The 19984-nt window shown below is 43.9% G+C and overlaps 1 protein-coding gene across 1 annotated transcript in view; it reads right to left on the reverse strand.

The window, feature by feature from the left end:
• adgra3 (adhesion G protein-coupled receptor A3) overlaps positions 1 to 19984 on the reverse strand; it is a 230053-nt gene that overhangs the window by 11286 nt on the left and 198783 nt on the right. The window contains exons 15-17 of the mRNA XM_085967682.1: positions 16774 to 16898; positions 6876 to 6999; positions 1802 to 1947 (exon numbers count right to left, since the gene is read on the reverse strand). Of these exons, the coding sequence (XP_085823808.1) occupies positions 1802 to 1947; positions 6876 to 6999; positions 16774 to 16898 (395 nt within the window). The remainder of the gene's footprint in view (positions 1 to 1801; positions 1948 to 6875; positions 7000 to 16773; positions 16899 to 19984) is intronic.

Here is a 19984-nt window from a genome sequence, read left to right on the forward strand (position 1 = left end):
TGATATGTTTTCACCACAAATATTTCCCACTCTTTAAATCATCTAATATTGTACTTCCTTTAATAGAAGTAAAGTCTGAACCTTCTTTAGAACCAGTTTGAGGACATCAATTAAAGTTAAAAGGGATGATCTTTGACTTCCGACCGGAAAGTTGGCAGAGTGGCTCTGCCGCTGGCATTGGTACCGACACGAGTCCAGAGCCTCATTAACACGCCAAGAAACTGCAGACATCCCACTGCAGCATGTGGTTTTGGGAGGGCAGGAAATTGTTGGCTTCCATGCTGAGCCAGCCTGTAAGGTGGGTCTGGGCTAGAAGGACCTCGAATGGGCCGGCAGTCCTGCTCAACCTGGGCCCACCAAACAAAACGGTTTCTTGGTCCATTTTAAGTGGTCACCAGCAGCTGTTTTTCCATTTAAAAATTACTTTAATCTTTTTTGAGGACAGCTGGTTAGACCACTAAAAGTCTGGTATGAAGTGTGCATGCTCTGCTGAATTGTACCTAAAAATTGCAATCAGGGTCCTGCAACCAACACAGGATCCTGATTTTCATATTGAGGCAGTCTCCTGATTGTTTCAGGTGGGCTATCTGGAATGAATTACACATTTCTGAGCACATAATATATGCTACTGGTTAAGCCGAAGTGACATCCCAGGTGTAGTGTGTAAGTGGAGACTCTTGAGTTTTTATATTTAGGTGCCAAACACAACTTGAAATTGCTGGGGAGGCCGTTAATGCTTAAGGAGAGTAAACGTGGACGCATAATGTAAAATTATGTATATTTAACAGTGCACTTTTTGGGACAAGAATAATAATACATCAGTTTTGGAAGTTGTGTATAACATTAAATGTTGGTTTCAGTTCATTGTCTTCAAATTTTAGTCATTTTAAATTGTAAATATTCTCATTATCAATATAAAAATACAGTCCAACAAGCTCCTTACAATATTGATTATAAAATCATGCACACCTCCTGGGAACAAACTGGTAAATTTGAAAAGAATTTAAATCCACAAGAAGTAGTTACTAATTACTTTTTAAAATAGAAACAGACATGTCCCATGATGTCTCAACACTGAATAAGACATCAAAAGCAACATCTTTACATTTAATGAGCAAATATTGTCCTACTTTATTAATGAACACTATATGCGGAGTATATAACATTTCAAAGATTGTAGGGTCCTCTGTACACAGGGCCCATTTGATTGCAGGGCGCATGCTTATAAAAAATGAATAAATGCATATTTAAAAATGTATTTTCTCCTGGTGATTACTTGCAGTCTTGCATCATGTTTTGTTGATTTTTTTCTTTTTCATACTTTCTTCAAAACATTAGCTATCAAAGGATTTACAAATCTACTTTACAGATTTCACTTTTCCTCTATAATCGTGCCCTGTTCTCATTCTTTATTTCACCTCAAGACTGAGCTCAATATCTTCTAACATAGCCTTCCAATTGTTCTGAGAATGTGTTTTTCTGATGTGGAATTAAGATTGAACTTACCCACATGCATATGCAGACACATGCCTCATATCAAATGATTCTCCTTGAAAGGAGCATTACTTAAAAAAAAGTTAAAGCAAGATCATAAGGTGAACTCCAAGAAACATTCTGGTATGAAATGACTAAACACAAGTATACACTTAATGTACCTTTTCCTTGATGAAAGCAGCCCCTAAAAATGCTATTGACTCTCATTTAAAATCATGGAACATCTTCAAACTTCTGTAGGATCAAGTACTAAAATATGTAACAGATCATACATCAGAACTTGTGAAATATGGAAGAATTTTCTCACCTGAGCATTGGCCGAGGTGGGGGAGGGGGCTCCTCAGGGTCCTGACATCTCTTTGCTTTCCTCGTCAACTGTTTGAAAATATTTCGTGCTGTGACACCGACCCACAGGATAGTGGCGAGAGTAGAATAGTGTAGAATTATCCCGACCTACATTTTTAAAAGATCAACAGGTGAGGAAATATAGAATCTGGAAGTCTGTCATACGCCATGCAATGATAAGTTTATATTTCAGTATTCATTTACAATGTATATTAAATATGCTTCTCTCTGTAAGTGAAACAAAGACTATTTACTGTATATACTCAGTTTAGCCCATCTATGGGGAAACCCTCAAGATTCCACCCAAAAATCAAAAGACCCTCATAAAATTACAAAGCTTCTATTCACCAAAATTCTCACCTTCATATTGGCCGTCACCCACAAATACATTTTCTCTGCTCTTTGCCTTTTCAACCAACCCATTTCCATCTACTGTTGCTACATTTTGTACCTCCCGCTCTGATATTAAATTGCAACTCCCACTTTTGATTTTAAATCCTAGCTCCTTAGCGTTAAATAATTTCTCCCTGCATTCAATCAATAGACTATCGGATTTTACATCAACAGCTTGGAGTGAGGTTAGAAGTAAGAGTTGCCGTTAGAATTACTGCAGCCTTTCTGGAGCAGAGTGAACTGTATTCTGAGCAGCTGTCACTCCAATATCTCCATTACACTCCTTCACCACTATGATACTTAAATGGGAATTCTCTTTCCCAATTTTCAACTTCAGTCCAGGCCCCCATTGGGGATTTAAAATCAGTCATTCCAGCAGCATAGATATACGAAGGAGAAACTTAAAATCAGCAGCAGGACCCAATATTAATGTCCAGAAGAGTTGCTGTTTAAATATCAGAGCACCAGAGGAGTGAAGCCAATGGGAATAGGCTGCAATATTACTGCTGGTGGATCCATGTTTTGGTAGAAATTGCACTATTAGGTGGGAAATCAGATAGGAGGGAAACTGGAAGGAAACATGACCTGCTGATAAACATAGAAACATAGAAGATAGGAGCAGGAGTAGGCCATTCGGCCCCTCGAGCCTGCTCCGCCATTCAATGCGATCATGGCTGATCATCCAAGTTCAGTACCCGGTCCCTGCTTTCTCGCCATATTTTAGCCTTAAGAAATATATCCAACTCCTTCTTGAATATATTTAATGAATTGGCCTCTACTGCCTTCTGTGGTAGAGAATTCCACAGGTTCACCACTCTCTGGGTGAAGAAACTCCTCCTCATTTCTGTCCTAAAAGGCCTACCCCTTATCCTTAGACTGTGACCCCTGGTTCTGGACTCCCTGACCATCAGGAACATCCTCCCTGCATCTAGTCTGTCCAGTCCTGCCAGATTTTTATAAGTTTCAATGAGATCCCCTCTCATTCTTCTAAACTCCAGCGAGTACATGCCCAATCGACCCAATCTCTCCTCATACGTCATTCCTGCCATCCCAGGTATCAGCCTGGTGAATCTTCGCTGAACTCCTTCCATGGCAAGAATATCCTTCCTCAGATAAGGCGACCAAAACTGCACACAATACTCAAGGTGTGGTCTCACCAAGGCCCTGTACAACTGCAGCAAGACATCCTTGTTCCTGTACTCAAACCCTCTCGCTATGAAGGCCAACATACCATTTGCCTTCTTAACCGCCTGCTGCACCTGCATGCTTACCTTCAGCGACTGGTGTACAAGGACACCCAGATCTCATTGCACTTCCCCTTCTCCCAATCTATTGCCATTCAGATAATAATCTGCCTTCCTGTTTTTGACACCAAAGTGGATAACCTCGCATTTATCCACGTTATATTGCATCTGCCATGCTTCTGCCCAATCACCCAACCTGTCCAAATCATCCTGTAGTTTTTCGGCATCCTCCTCACAGCACACGCGGCCACCCAGCTTTGTGTCGTCTGCAAATTTGGAGATATTACATCTAGTTCCCTTGTCTAGATCATTAATATATATTGTAAATAGCTGGGGTCCAAGGACCGATCCCTGCGGTACCCCACTAGTCACTGCCTGCCACTCGGAAAAAGACCCGTTTATTCCAACTCTTTGCTTTCTATCTGCCAACCAGTTCTCTATCCAAGTCAATACCTTGCCCCCAATCCCATGTGCCTTAACTTTACACGCTAATCTCTTATGTGGGACCTTATCGAAAGCCTTCTGAAAGTCCAAATACACCACATCCACTGGTTCTCCCTTATCTATTTTACTAGTTGCATCCTCAAAAAATTCCAGTAGATTAGTCAAGCACGATTTACCTTTTGTAAATCCATGTTGACTTTGTCCGATCCTGTCACTGTTTTCCAAGTGCTCTGCTATTACATCTTTTATAATGGACTCTAAAGATGACCCCTCACCCAATATTAGCCCCAAATGAGGACACGTTTCCCATCTTGTTCATAAGTATATAGGGTGCTAATGTTAATAAACAATGCAAGATTATTTCAGTTAAAATGACGTGATTCAGTACCATCAAAAGTTAACAATTATATAAATGCAGTATAGAAAATTTGCATACATGCCAATCTGCTTCTTGTGGTACCACTAATTTAATGTCTCAAGCTCCACCCACAGCTATCACCACTAGTTATAGACATGTAACAACGAATACCTCACCCTACCATTAACTAGCTCAAAATGCTCTCTCCAAAACAAATCACATTTTAATGGACAATTTCCATACTTTTCCTGCTGCACATGGCTAAAAAGCAATGTCACACCCCAGAATTGTGCTTTACCAAAATCCTAGTGGGGAAAACACAGCTACATTGTGGTTGCATGAGAACTTCACGTGCTTGACATTACAGGTTACTGCAATGCGATGGGAGCTTACGTTCACTACTGTCTGCCACAGCATCAGCTAATGATAAATTTCCACACAGAACAATATACTGAAAGGGAATTAAAGCACCCTACCAAACGCCGCCTGAATGTATTTTACAGACAAACGCATCCTGCAGTGCATTTTATGGAAGCAACAGATTTTAGAAATAACTCGGTGTTGATAAACTGTTTGATTCTCACTGTGATTTATCATCACAAACCTCATGTGTTGCTACAAGTGTGTTATCCTGTGTGCATTTTTATGAATTGCCTCGAGGTTTCTTTGGCTTGATATACATTTATAAAAAGCATTGCATTATACAGTATCATGTGCACTCTTGAGTGTTAACATGCTCACACTTTATCGCTGTTCAAGTTTTGCCAAGATTGTGCTCTGATGAGGTTTCATCTAGAGTGCTGTGTACAGTTCTCATCACCATAATATGAGGCGCCATCCAGGGCTTAAAAGGTGGTGCAGAGGAGAGCAAGGAGAGTGATCACCAATGTTAGAAGAATAAGCTATGAGGATCAATTAGCTGAGATGGGGCTCTTCACCCTCAGATGCAAATGTCTTAGACAGGACCTAATATTTAAGACACCCAACAGGGCGGAAAGGTAAACCCAGAGTGAAGCTTTCAGATAAGGGAGAACAGCAGGACAAGAGGACACACATGCGAGGTTGTGAAGGTCAAATTTAGAATAAATGTCGGCAAGTATTTCTTCACGAAGGGTGCTCAACAGCCAAAACAGATCAACAATGGTTAAGGCTTGTTTAAGAAACAATTTAATGCTTAAATGGATAGATGGTAAGGTTGGTGCTCTAGAAGGATAAGATCTCAAGGCCTCTTCACCCAAACCCATCTTGTGACTGATACCACAAGTTGAATATAGGTAGTACTTCACATCATTATCAAAGTACATAATTTATTTCAATAATTTTGTTTGTATATAGAGTGGTTCAGAGTCTATGAAAAACACCTTCATGAATTTCCTCAGGGATTCTCCCATTCCTCCACCATAAGTTTGGCGGAAACTCTGGGGATAACTTTTAACTTTGGCAGGGACGGAAAACTGCCAGTATTGGATCAGTCGCCCTCAGGTGGGGAGTATAACAGGTGGTCATCAGATTCCCGCCAAAATTACGGTAGCAGAATGGGAGAAGGCTGGAGGAAATTCAACCCCCTTGTTTCCAATTTTTTTTTAAAAAGTTATAAATTAGATGAAATTCAATATGTACTAATGTCTTGCACATTGAAAGAATACAATAGGGAACCTACTCGAATGGTATCAAACCAGCTAGCTCAAAACCAGAAGCTGCATGAGGTTTTTAAGAGGGATAGTAAACTCAACAGTGACCATGTCCAATCACTGCAGAGCATCAATCAACAAAGCAAACAGGGAATGCCAAACAAGAACACTGCCCTCCACGTCCCAAACTATCCATGAGCAATATCATGGGACATCTACAATAGAAAGTGGACTCCACTTACAGTGGATGCTGTTTGTCTAGACAATTGGTCAAACCCAGACCAACAGTATCTACCCATACACACGGTTCAATTACTTGGATTTAATGCACCCCAGACTTATGGGATTAAAATATCTCTGCTGAATTAGATCATTTCAGGTATTTCTAGTTTTGAGTGGGTTAAAGTCTACAGCACAAAATTACCATATAACGGCTCTTTCTCAGGTCACACAGAACTTGCATGAGTATTGGAAACATTTCATGATGGTGCTGTAAGGGGTACTCTTCTTAGGTTCGGGGTCAAATCACATCTTTTGGGGTACAGCTTCATTCTATATGCAACATGTACTTTACTTAATTTATGGGTGTTGATTCTCACACTGACATCTTACACTAAAACTGGAAAAATTTCCTATTTACCAGCACTGACATTCCTCATTTTAATGAACACAAAACGATTTTCACCGAACATTGTGCTGCTCACACTGTTTTCCAATGTCTGTGGTGATAAGAGCCCACCGTTACTCCAAACTATTTTAAATCAAGCTCAATTATCTCAAATCAAAAATGAATGTGCGTTCTAATCAACTAGCCTTCAGAGGTGTCTAGTTTAACTATTATTCCTTTTTGTCTGGAATTTCTCCACTGGTATTATTTAACAAATATTCCTATTGCAAAGTATTACTCTTAAAAAATAATCCTGTCGTTACATAGTGCAGATAAAGAGATGAAAATGTTTAGCTTACCGCTTGGCAAACACTAATGTTCCTAGTCTGATTGATGCCACCTACAAACACTGCACATGTCAGGAAAACGTGGAAGCAGAAGTTAACCAACATGTGCCAGCTCTTTCGGCTGATCCGAACCGCACTGTCAAAACAGAACAAATCAACAGAACTGTTAGCAAATGATCACAAGTCAACTTAAATAACATTTCTAGCTCTTTTCCCTTTTTCTTCCCACTTTAGTCAGCTTAGCAGAACTGCGGATTACGTCAACAGCTATAGTGTTTCATGGGGCAGCTGTCCTTCTCAATGACACGTGTAACTTGTCTTTCAGGTTATAGTACTGAAAAAAATTTATGCTATCTTTGGATTCCCATTCATTAGGTTCACTATTAGTGCTAAGGGACAGCACATTTTTGGAAAGTCACTGATTTAGAGGTTAAGTTTGTATTTATGCAGGATAATTACAAAGTCTCCACTACATTTCTTTTTGGTAAAGTGTAAAGCAATTATAAATGTGATTACTGCAAGTGGATTTCTTTCCGTGGTTACTGTCGCAACAAAGGATTGTTAGTCCTTTAACAATAACTTCTGCTTGATTCAAGCCCGAGTCATTTTTCAACAACAAGCTTTAACATATATATTGAATCACTACAGCATTATAATACAACTGTCTTCAGAGTACATTAAATGGCAAGCAAGTAATATAATTTGGTTCCCAGGCTCAGGTGATCACTCCCAACTCCGTAGGTAGCCTGCTGTGGACTTTCAACCATCCTGAGAATTCTAACCACCACTGACCGCTAGCCCTATAATGGTACTCAACAACCCGGGGTCTAATTATGTACATACTGGTCTTGTCCCTGAATAGTATTCTGCTGTTCCCAATCTGTTGTCTGTAAGTGTGTGGTTCTTGCAGCTTGTTCCCAAACAAACCTGTAAGCACGTGGATAGCACGTTTAGGGAGTTGGTCACACCGCAGGCAAAGGCTGCACAGGCAGGAAGGGAATGGGTGACCACCAGGCATAGTAGGCGGCGCAGGCAGGTAGTGCCGGGGTCCCCTGTGGCCATCCCCCTTTCAAACAGATATACCACTTTGGATATTGTTGAGGGAGATGGCTTATCGGAGAAAGGCAGCAGCAGCCAACTTCCTGGCACCATGGGTGGTCCTGCACAGGGCGGGAGGAAAAAGCGGGAGAGCTATCGTGATAGGGGATTCATTTGGAAGGGGAATAGATAGGCATTTTTGCGGCCACAAACGAGACTCCAGGATGGTATGTTGCCTCCCTGGTGCAAGGGTCAAGGATGTCTTGGAGCGGCTGCAGGGCATTCTGGAGGGGGAGGGTGAACAACCAGTTGTGGTGGTGCATATAGGTACCAACGATATAGGTAAAAAATCGGATGAGATCCTAAAAGCTGAATATAGGGAGTTAGGAGGTAAATTAAAAAATAGGACCGCAAAAGATAGTAATCTCAGGATTACTACCAGTGCTATGTGCTAGTCAGAGTAGAAATAGAAGGATATTTCAAATGAATACATGGCGAGAGGAATGGTGCAAGGGGGAGGGATTCAAATTCCTGGGACATTGAAACTGGTTCTGGGGCAGGTGGGACCAGTACAAACTGGACGGTTTGCACCTGGACGGGACCGGAACCGGAACTGATGTCCTAGGGGGAGCGTTTGCTAGTACTGTTGGGGAGGGCTTAAACTAAAATGGCAGGGGGTTGGGAACCTGTGCAAGGAGACAGAGGAAAGGGAAGCAAGGATGGAAACAAAAGACAGGAAGGAGAAAAGCAAAAGTGGAAGGCAGAGAAATCAAGGGTGTAAATCAAACAGGGCCACAGTAAATAATAATTCTAAAAGGACTAAGAGTGTTAAAAAATCAAGCCTGAAGGCTTTGTGTCTTAATGCAAGGAGCATTCGTAATAAGGTGGATGAATTAGCTGCGTAAATAGATGTAAATGGATATGATATAATTGGGATTACGGAGACATGGCTCCAGGGTGACCAAGACTGGGAATTCAACATCCAGGGGTATTCAATATTCAGGAAGGACAGGAAAAAAGGAAAAGAAGGTGGGTTAGCACTGCTGGTTAAAGAGGTGATTAACACAATAGTAAGGAAGGATATTAGCTCTGATGATGTAGAATCTGTATGGGCAGAGCTGAGAAATACCAAGGGGCAGAAAACGTTAGTGGGAGTTATATACAGACCCCCAAACAGTAATGCTGAGGTTGGGGATGGCATTAAACGGGAAATTAGAGACACGTGCAATAAGGGCACAGCAGTTATCATGGTGACTTTAATATAGATACATGTAGATTGGTCTAACCAAATTAGTAACAATACTGTGAAGGAGGAATTCCTAGAGTGTATAAGGGATGGTTTCCTGGACCAATATGTCGAGGAACCAACTAGAGATCAGGCCATCTTAGACTGGGTATTATGTAATGAGAAAGGATTAATTAGCAATCTTGTTGTGCGAGGCCCCTTGGGGAGGAGCGATCATAATATGATAGAATTCTTCATTAAAATGGAGAGTGAAGTGGTTGACTCAGAGGCTAGGGTCCTGAATTTAAATAAAAGAAACTACGATGGTATGAGGCACGAGTTGGCTAGGATGGATTGGGGAATGTTACTTAAAGGGTTGACGGTGGATAGGCAATGGCAAACATTTAAAGATCGCATGGGTGAACTACAGAATTTTTTAATCTCTGTTTGGCATAAAAATAGAACAAAAAAGGTGACTCAACCCTGGCTAACAAGGGAAATTAGGGATAGCATAAGATCCAAGGAGAGGACATATAAATTCGCCAGAAAAAGCCAATAGGAGGTGCTGACGTGCAACCAACACCATAACCTCTGCCAATTCTCTTCTTTCCTTCAGCTGCCGCTCACCTACCCGCACCACCACCCACCCTCTTCCCCCACCCCACCCTCTCCTTTTTAGGGTAGTCAACTTATTTAACTGCTATCTTGGGGTAGCCCATCTGGAAACTTTACCTGAAATTCACCTTGTACACCAGTCTATTAGGTGCTAGACAAACATCTTGTGGCATGGAGCACTTTTAATATATTAACAACACGTCAACATTTTTGCATAGATTGATTTTGCCAATTGTCCACAGAATCCAGTATTTGACGTAGGGAAGCAGTCGGAAAGATTTATTGAAATTTCAATATGATCAATTATTGAAGTTATTGAGGTGAAAAGTTAGGGTTTATATGCAGATAACCATACATCTTCCGCATTATAACATGAGTGGGTTAATACAGGAAACTTTCGATTAACCGGCCACTAAATAACCGGGAATGTCGGTTAACCGGCAAAATTCAGGAGTCGGTTCAGGTTAACTTTTTTTACTTTTAGTTACTTTTTTTTTACTCATTTCTGGCTGTGCAAGCGTCTAACTGAAGCTGTTGCTAAGCTACAGAGACGCTTGCAAGCTGTGCTGATTGTTTTGAAGCTGTTAGGGTTTGTTGCTAGACACGGAGCTCAAGCTCCGTATGTTTTAACTATAGCGTTCGGTTATCCGGCAATGTTGATGAACCGGCAACACGTCGGTCCCGTCCGTGCCGGATACCAGAAAGTTTCCTGTACACGGCAACAGATGCATGAAGCAAATGTTCTGGCACAGCATATTTTACCCTTTATTTGTATCTAATAATTTTATATTTACAAAATAGTATTAAAAAGTAATGGTGTGCTGAAAGCAGAATTATAGAACAAAAAAAATGAAAATCCATTTTTACAGATCTGAAAAGTGCATTGGGTTACAAAACTGAACTTTCACCTCTGGCTCTTGAATTCAAGTCCAGCCCAGTCTCCTCAGTCAACTATGAGGGTATTGAGTAAAATAGGTTTTACACAATCTTACTCTGATTTCCAGTGGGCATTACTTCATGATATAATTTGGTGCTCAGAAGTCAAAACGTTCACTGGTGTGGAAAGCAAATTGCCTTTCCCCACTTCCAGCTCATGTCATGCCTAATCTGAGCAAATAGACACTGTTCTCTGTAGCCAGGAGCGTGAGCCCCGAAGGCTGTGTTGCTTACCAGGGTAAAGGACATCTCCTCCGGGCTGGAGAACTTGGAGTGGGAGGGGGAGGATCCAGTTGTCCTGGTCCACGTAGGTACCAACGACATAGGTAGGACTAAGAGGTTCTGCTGAGAGAGTTTGAGCAGCTAGGGACTAAATTAAAAAGCAGAACCACAAAGGTTACAATCTCTGATTACCGGAGCCACGAGCAAATTGGCATAGTGTCAATAGGATCAGGGAGATGAATGCGTGGCTCAAAGATTGGTGTGGGAGAAGTGGGTTTCGATTCGTGGGCCACTGGCACCAGTACTAGGGAAAGAGAGAGCTGTTCAGTTGGGACGGACTACACCTGAACTATGCCGGGACCAGGTTCTAGTGAATCAAATAACTAGAGAGGTAGATAGAGCTTTAAACTAAATAAGGGGAGGCCGGGGGGGGGAAAGGGTGTCCCGGTGGAGAGAAATCTAGAATGCTAAAGAGAAAAGACAAGGAATCAGTGCAGGAAAGTGATTGGGGTAAGGATAACCAGATTGCGTCAGGAAGGGATAGCGTACAAACAAAGGAGTGCGCTAACAAAGAGAGTCCGGGTAAGAAAAAATGGTAGTAAGACAAATAGGGCCATAGTACAAAAAAATGTTAAGATGTCTAAAAATGTTAAAAAGACAAATCTAAAGGCACTGTATCTGAATGCACAAAGCATTCGTAATAAGTTACACGAATTATCAGCGCAAATAGATGTAAACGGATACAACATAATTGCGATTACGGAGACATGGCTGCAAGGTGACCAAGGCTGGGAGCTGAATATCCCAGGATATTCGATATTTAGGAAGGACAGGCAAAAAGGAAAAGGCGGTGGGGTGGCGTTGTTAGTAAAGGATGAAATCAGAGCAATAATGAGAAAGGATATTGGGTCAGAAAATAAAGATATAGCATTAGAGGATGAGACTGGGGAATTAATAATGGGGAACGGGGAAATGGTAGAGACTCTGAACAAATATTTTGCATCTGTCTTCATGGTAGAAAACACTAACAACATCCCAATAATGGATAATCAAAAGGGCCACAGGGAGTGGGGAACTAAAGACAATCACTAACACTAAGGAAATAGTGCTCAGTAAAATAATGGGACTAAAAGACGACAAGTCCCCATGACCAGATGGCCTGCATCCCAGGGTCTTAAAAGAAGTGGATGCAGAGATAGTGGATGCATTGGTTGCAATATACCAAAATTCCCTGGACTCTGGAGAGGTCCCAGCGGATTGGAAAACCGCTAATGTAACACCCCCATTTAAGAAAGGAGGGAGACAGAAAGCAGGAAACTATAGACCAGTTAGCCTAACATCTGTTGTTGGGAAAATGCTGGACTCCTTCATTAAGGAAGCAGTAGCAGGACATTTAGAAAAACATACTGCAGTCAAACAGAGTCAGCATGGTTTTAGGAAAGGGAAATCATGTTTAACAAATTTGCTGGAGTTCTTTGAGGATGTAACAAGCAGGGTGGACAAGGGTGAGCCAGTGGATGTGGTGTATTTGGATTTCCAGAAGGCATTCAATAAAGTGCCACATAAAAAGTTACTGCATAAGATAAGAGCTCACGGAGTTGGGAGTAATATATTAGCATGGATAGATAATTGGCTAACAGGAAGCAGAGAGTCGGGATAAATGGGTCATTTTCTGTTTGGCAAACGGTAACTAGTGGGGTGCTGCAAGGATCGGTGCTGGGGCCCCAACTATTTACAATCTACATTAATGACTTGGATGAAGGGATCAAGTGTAATGTAGCCAAGTTTGCGGATGATACAAAGATGGGTGGGAAAGCAAGTTGTGCAGAGGGCTCAAAAAATCTGCAAAGGGATATAGACAGGCTAGGTGAGCGGGCAAACATTTGGCAGATGGAGTATAATGTGGGAAAGTGTGAGGTTATCCACTTTGGCAGGAAAAATAAAATAGCAAACTATTATTTAAATGGAGAGAGATTACAAAATGCTACAGTTCAGAGGGACCTGGGGGTCCTTGTGCATGAAACACAAAAAGTTAGCATACAAGGTACAGCAAGTAATCAAAAAGGCAAATGGAATGTTGCCCTTTATTTCAAGGGGGTTGGAGAATAAAAGCAGGGAAGTCCTGCTATAACTGTACAAGATATTGGTGAGACCACACCTTGAGCACTGCGTAAAGTTTTGGTCTCCTTATTTAAGGAAGGGTATACTTGCATTGGAGGCAGTTCAGAGACGATTCACTAGGTTAATTCCAGAGATGAGAGGTTTGACTTATGAGGAAAGGTTGAGCAGGCTGGGCCTTATACTCATTGGAATTTAGAAGAATGAGAGGTGATCTTATCGAAACATGTAAGATACTGAGGGGGCTCGACAGGGTAGATGCAGCGAGGATGTTTCCCCTCATGGGGAAATCTAGAACGCGGGGGCACAGTCTCAGAATAAAGGGTCGCCCTTTTAGAACCGAGATGAGGAGGAACTTCTCTCAGAGGGTCGTAAATTTGTGGAATTCTCTGCCCCAGAGAGCTGTGGAGGCTGGGTCATTAAATAAATTTAAAGTGGAGGTAGACAAATTTTTGCAAGATAAGGGAGTGAAGGGTTATGGGGAGTGGGCTGGGAAGTGGCTTTGAGCCCTAGATCAGCCATGATCGTATTGAATGGCGGAGCAGGCTCAAGGGGCCAAGTGGCCTATTCCTGCTCCTATTTCTTATGTTATGTAATCAGTCTAGGTGGAGCCAAGAAGCACCAACGGGCAGAAAACATTGGTGGGAATTGTCCATGGGCCTCCAAATAGTAGTGGTAATGTGGGGGATGGCATCAAACAGGAAATTAGAGATGCATGTAACAAGGGTACTACAGTAATCATGGGTGACTTTAATCTACATATAGACTGGCCAAACCAAATTAGCAATAATACTGTGGAGGATGAATTCCTGGAGTGTGTACGAGATGGTTTTTTAGACTAGTACGTTGAGGAGCCAATCCGAGATTGGGTATTGTGCAATGAGAAGGGGTTAATTAATAATCTTGTTGTGCGGGGTCCTTTAGGGAAGAGTGACCATAACATGATAGAATTCTTCATTAAGATGGAAAGTGAAGAAGTCCAATCCGAAACTAGGGTCCTAAATCTAAACAAAGGAAACTATGAAGGTATGAGGCGTGAGTTGGCTTCGATAGATTGGGGAGCTTCATTAAAAGACATGACGATGGATAGGCAATGGCTAACATTTAAGGAACGAATGCATGAATTGTAACAGTTATACATTCCTTTCTGGCACAAAAAACACAAAAGGAAAAGCGGCCCAACCATGACTAACAAAATAAATTATGGATTGTATTAGATCCAAAGAGAAGTCATATAAAGTTGCCAGAAAAAGTAGCAAGCCTGAGGATTGGGAGCAGTTTGGAGTTCAGCAAAAAAGGACCAAGAGATTGATTAAAAGGGGAAAATAGAGTATGAGAGTAAACTTGTAAGGAACATAAAAGCGGATTGTAAAAGCTTCTACAAGTATGTAAAAAGAAAAAGATTAGTGAAGGCAAATGTAGGTCCCTTACAGTCAGAAATGGGTGAATTTATAATGGGGAACAGGGAAATGGCAGAGAAATTAAAACAAATACTTTGGTTCTGTCTTCACGGAAGAGAACACAACTAACTTCCCAGATATGCTCGAGTACCAAGGGTCGAGTGAGAAGGAGGAATTAAAGGAAATTAGTAAAAAAAAAGTGCTGGAGAAATTAATGGGAGTGAAAGCCGATAAATACCCAGGGCCTGATAAACTGCATCCCAGAGTACTAAAAGAGGTAGCCATGGAAACAGTGGATACATTAGTTGTCATCTTCCAAAATTCTATATATTGTGGAACAGTTCCAGCCAATAGGAGGGTGGCAAATGTAACCCCACTATTTAAAAAATGCTAGAGTCTATTATATATAAAGGATATGATAACAGGACACTTAGAAAATATCAATGGGATTAGACAAAGTCAACATGGATTTATGAAAGGGAAATCGTGTTTGACAAACCTACTGGAGTTTTTTGAGGATGTAATTGGTAGAATAGATAAGGGAGAACCAGTGGATGTGGTGTATTTGGGTTTTCAGAAGGCCTTTGATAAAGTCCCACGTAAGAGGTTAGTGTGCAAAATTAAAGCACATGGGATTGGGGGTAATATACTGGCATGGATTGAAAATTGGTTAACAGACAGGAAACAGAGAGTAGGAATAAATGGGTCTTTTTCGGGGTGGCAGGCGGTGACTAGTGGGGTACCACAAGGATCAGTGGGTCACAGCTATTCACAATATATATCAATGACTTGGATGAGGGAACCAAATGTAATATTTCCAAGTTTGCTGATGATACAAAACTAGGTTGGATTGTGAGTTGTGAGGAGGATGCAAAGAGGCTTCAAGGCGATTTAGACAAGTTGAGTGAGTGGGCAATTACATGGCAGATGCAGTATAACGTGGATAAATGTGAAGTTATCCACTTCGGTAGGAAAAACAGAAAGGCAGAGTATTATTTAAATGGTGATAGATTGGGAAATGTTGCTGGACAGAGGGACCTGGGTGTCCTTGTAGACTAGTCACTGAAAGCAGACATGCAGGTGCAGCAAGCAGTTAAGAAGGCAAATGGTATGTTGGCCTCCATTTGAGAGGATTTGAGTACAGGAGCAAGGATGTCTTACTACAGTTACACAGGGCCTTGGTGAGACCACACCTGGAGTAGTGCGCGCAGTTTTGGTCTCCTAAGAAAGGATATACTTGCCATAGAGCAAGTGCAGCGAAGGTTTACCAGACTGATTCCTGGGATGGCAGAACTGTCATATGAGGAGAGATTGGGTCGACTAGGCCTGTATTCACTAGAGTTTAGAAGAATGAGAGGGGATCTCATTGAAACGTATAAAATTCTGACAGGGCTAGACAGACTGGATGCAGGGAGGATGTTCCCCCTGGCTGGGGAGTCTCGAACGAGGGGTCACAGTCTCAGGATACGGGGTAGGACATTTAGGACTGAGATGAGGAGAAATTTCTTCACTCAGAGGGTGGTGAACCTGTGGAATTCTCTACCACAGAAGGCTGTGGAGGCCAAGTCACTGAATATATTTAAGAAGGAGATAGATTGATTTCTAGACACAAAAGGCATCAAGGGGTATGGGGAGAGAGCAGGAATATGGTACTGAGATAGAGGATCAGCCATGATCATATTGCACTCCCGGCGAAGAGACTTGCAGAGTTCGGCACCTTCCCGGATGCTTCTCCTCCACTTTGAGCGGTCTTGGGCTAGGGATTCCCAGGTGGGGATGTTGCACTTTTTCCAAGGAGGCTTTGAGGGTGTCCTTGAAGCGTTTCCTCTGCCCACCTGGGGCTCTCTTGCCGTGTCGGAGCTCCGAGTAGAGCACTTGTTTTGGGAGTGTCGTTTCGGGCATGCGGACGATGTGGCCCGTCCATCGGAGCTGATCGAGCGTGGTCAAAGCTTCGATGCTGGGGATGTTGGCCTGAGTGAGAACACGGACGTTGCTTCGCCTATCCTGCCAATGGATTTGCAGGATCTTGCGGAGGCAGTGTTGGTGGTACCTCTCCAGTGCCTGCTGTACATGGTCCATGTCTCTGAGGCATACGGAAGGCTCGAATGGCCTACTTCAGCTCCTATTTTTCTATATGTTTCTTTCCATGTTACAGAGTAGCAAAACTGAAAAACCAGTCGTGTTATCCCCTACCTTGCTGAGCACATTTTTAAAATAATATATTTTTCAGATTCTACTGCAAGTAATTTTGGATTGTGTTTAAATGACAGAATTGTTTCTGTAAAAAAAAGTCATTTGCATTACTTTGGATCAATGCCATGATTGGTTCATAGCATTAAATAAGAAAAGGCATTACCTATGGTAGTACATGTAGCTGGCAATGATTATGACCAAGCAAGTGAGCAATACTGCCGCAGCAACATAAACTACTGGATGCAAGAGGTCAACAGATTGCAGAAGGAAATCAGCACCAGTCATATCCTGAAGGGCACAAAAAACAGTCACAGTCAAGCATGGATTAAACATGGAAAATACATATATTCATCGAGGGAAAGAGAGGTGGCCACTAATAGCAAAAAATGTTTCCATAAGAAGAACAGTTAGGCAGTTCACAAAAAGCAGTAAAATAATGACTGATTATCTCTTTTAATAATGCTGGTTGAGGGATAAATCTTGGCCAGCCCTATTCTTCTTCGAAAAGTGCCATGGGATCTTTTATGCCCACCTGAAAGGGCAGACAGGGCCTGGGTTTAAAGTCTCATTTGAAAGATGGCATCTCTGACTGTGCAGCACGCCCTCAGCCTAGATTATGTGCTCAAGTTTCTGGAGTGAGGCTGGAACCCACGACCTTCTAAGAGGCAAGATTGCTATCACTGAGCCAAGGCTGAGAGGATGGTTAGAATGTGAAATTCTCCACCAGAAACCATTGTTGAAACAAATTCTATAAATTCTTTTAAAAATGAATTAAATCATTTTCTGAAAAATGGAAACATTAAATGTTGGGACTGAGCAGAAGAGTGTGATTAGACCTGGTGGCTCCTGTGGAGAAAAGCACACGCACAGACTTTATGGGCGGAATAGCCTGCAACATTCTATGATTCAAAAACCAGCATTCCTCCTGCAAAGTTGCACCATCTACCACCTCCCCTCCCCACTACCCCTACTGCCAAGCCAGGGTCTCCCAAGGGCTAGCATACCCAGGGCCTCATCCCACTATTGCTAAATCCACCATGCCCCTGCTCCTCCAAGATCTCACCCATCAGCGCTCTCGCACTCTAGGACCACCCTCTTAATACGACCAAAGTCAACACCAAATGTAGCCTTCAGGTGAAGAGTGGTTACAGGATAATTGTACCAAAGTGCATAGATGTAATTCAGTCAGTTTTCAAGTATAAATTCTTTTTTTACAGCAAATTTTGATCTTATATTGTTTATAATGAAGTAACAAACATTTCTCCAATTTGGGAAACAGGGGTTGGTTAGAGCATAGACGTTTTCTCTGCAGTACAGGCTGAGGAGCTAACAGAATCCCCTCAGTCTCTCTATCTCCCCAGTCTCTCCCTCTCTCTCTCTCTCCCCGTCTCTCTCTCTCTCTCCCCCCTCAGTCGCTCTCTCTCTCCCCCCCCCCGGTCTCTCTCTCTCTCTCTCCCCCAGTCTCTCTCTCTCTCCCCCAGTCTCTCTCTCTCCCCCCCCCAGTCTCTCTCTCTCCCCCCCCAGTCTCTCTCTCTCCCCCCCCCAGTCTCTCTACTCTCTCTCCCGTCTCGCTCTCTCTCCCCCCCTCAGTCTCTCTCTCTATCTCCCCAGTCTCTCTCCCTCTCTCCCCCCAGTCTCTCTACTCTTTCTCTCCCCGTCTCTCTCTCCCCACAGTCTCTCTCTCTCCTTCCCTCTCTGTCTCTGTGTCTCTCTCTCTCTCTCTCCTCTCCAAACGGGGTGATACCGAATTTCTAGCCCTCTCCCTCTCTCTCCCCCCAATCTCTCTCTCTCTCCCCGTCTCTTTATCTCTCTCTCTGTCTCCCAGTCTCTGTCTCTCTATCTCTTCCCCCAGTCTCTCTCTCTCTCCCCCAGTTTCTCTCTCTCTCTCCCCCTCAGTCTCTGTCTCTCTCTCTATCTCCCAGTCTCTCACTCTCCCCCGTCTCCCAGTCTCTCACTCCTCCAGTCTCTCTCTCCGTCTCTCTCTCTTCCCCCAATCTCTCTCTCGCTCTCTCTATCTCCCCAGTCTCTCTCTATCTCCCCAGTCTCTCTCCCTCCCAGTCTCCCTCTCTCTCCCCCCCCAGTCTCTCTCCCCCCCCGTCTCTCTCTCTCTCTCTCTCTCTCCCCCCCAGTCTCTCTCTCTCTCTCCCCCCCAGTCTCTCTCTCTCCCCCCCCCCAGTCTCTCTCTCTCCCCCCCCCAGTCTCTCTCTCTCCCCCCCCAGTCTCTCTCTCTCCCCCCCAGTCTCTCTCTCTCCCCCCCCAGTCTCTCTCTCTCCCTCTCTCCCCCCCAGTCTCTCTCTCTCTCTCCCCCCCAGTCTCTCTCTCTCCCTCTCTCCCCCCCAGTCTCTCTCTCTCACTCTCTCCCCCCCAGTCTCTCTCTCTCTCTCTCTCCCCCCCAGTCTCTCTCTCTCTCTCTCTCTCTCCCCCCCCCAGTCTCTCTCTCTCTCCCCCCAGTCTCTCTCTCTCTCTCCCCCCCAGGTCTCTCTCTCTCTCTCTCCCCCCCAGTCTCTCTCTCGCTCTCTCTATCTCCCCAGTCTCTCTCTATCTCCCCAGTCTCTCTCCTCCCAGTCTCCCTCTCTCTCCCCCCCCAGTCTCTCTCCCCCCCCGTCTCTCTCTCTCTCTCTCCTCTCCCCCCCAGTCTCTCTCTCTCTCTCCCCCCCAGTCTCTCTCTCTCCCCCCCCCAGTCTCTCTCTCTCCCCCCCCCAGTCTCTCTCTCTCCCCCCCCAGTCTCTCTCTCTCCCCCCCCAGTCTCTCTCTCTCCCCCCCCCAGTCTCTCTCTCTCCCCCCCCAGTCTCTCTCTCTCCCTCTCTCCCCCCCAGTCTCTCTCTCTCTCTCCCCCCAGTCTCTCTCTCTCTCTCCCCCCCAGTCTCTCTCTCTCCCTCTCTCCCCCCCAGTCTCTCTCTCTCCCTCTCTCCCCCCCAGTCTCTCTCTCTCTCTCTCTCTCTCTCTCTCCCCCCCAGTCTCTCTCTCTCTCTCTCTCTCTCTCTCTCTCCCCCCCAGTCTCTCTCTCTCTCTCCCCCCCAGTCTCTCTCTCTCTCTCTCTCCCCCCCAGTCTCTCTCTCTCTCCCCCCCCCCAGTCTCTCTCTCTCTCTCTCTCTCTCTCCCCCCACTCTCTCTCTCTCTCTCCCCCCCAGTCTCTCTCTCTCTCTCCCCCCCAGTCTCTCTCTCTCCCTCTCTCCCCCCCAGTCTCTCTCTCTCCCTCTCTCCCCCAGTCTCTCTCTCTCCCTCTCTCCCCCCCAGTCTCTCTCTCTCCCTCTCTCCCCCCCAGTCTCTCTCTCTCCCTCTCTCCCCCCCAGTCTCTCTCTCTCTCTCTCTCTCTCTCTCTCCCCCCCAGTCTCTCTCTCTCTCTCTCTCTCTCTCTCTCCCCCCCAGTACCT

Source organism: Somniosus microcephalus, chromosome 2 (genome assembly GCF_052327205.1).
Source record: "Somniosus microcephalus isolate GS21.2 chromosome 2, FLI_Smic_1.0, whole genome shotgun sequence".
NCBI lineage: Eukaryota > Metazoa > Chordata > Chondrichthyes > Squaliformes > Somniosidae > Somniosus > Somniosus microcephalus.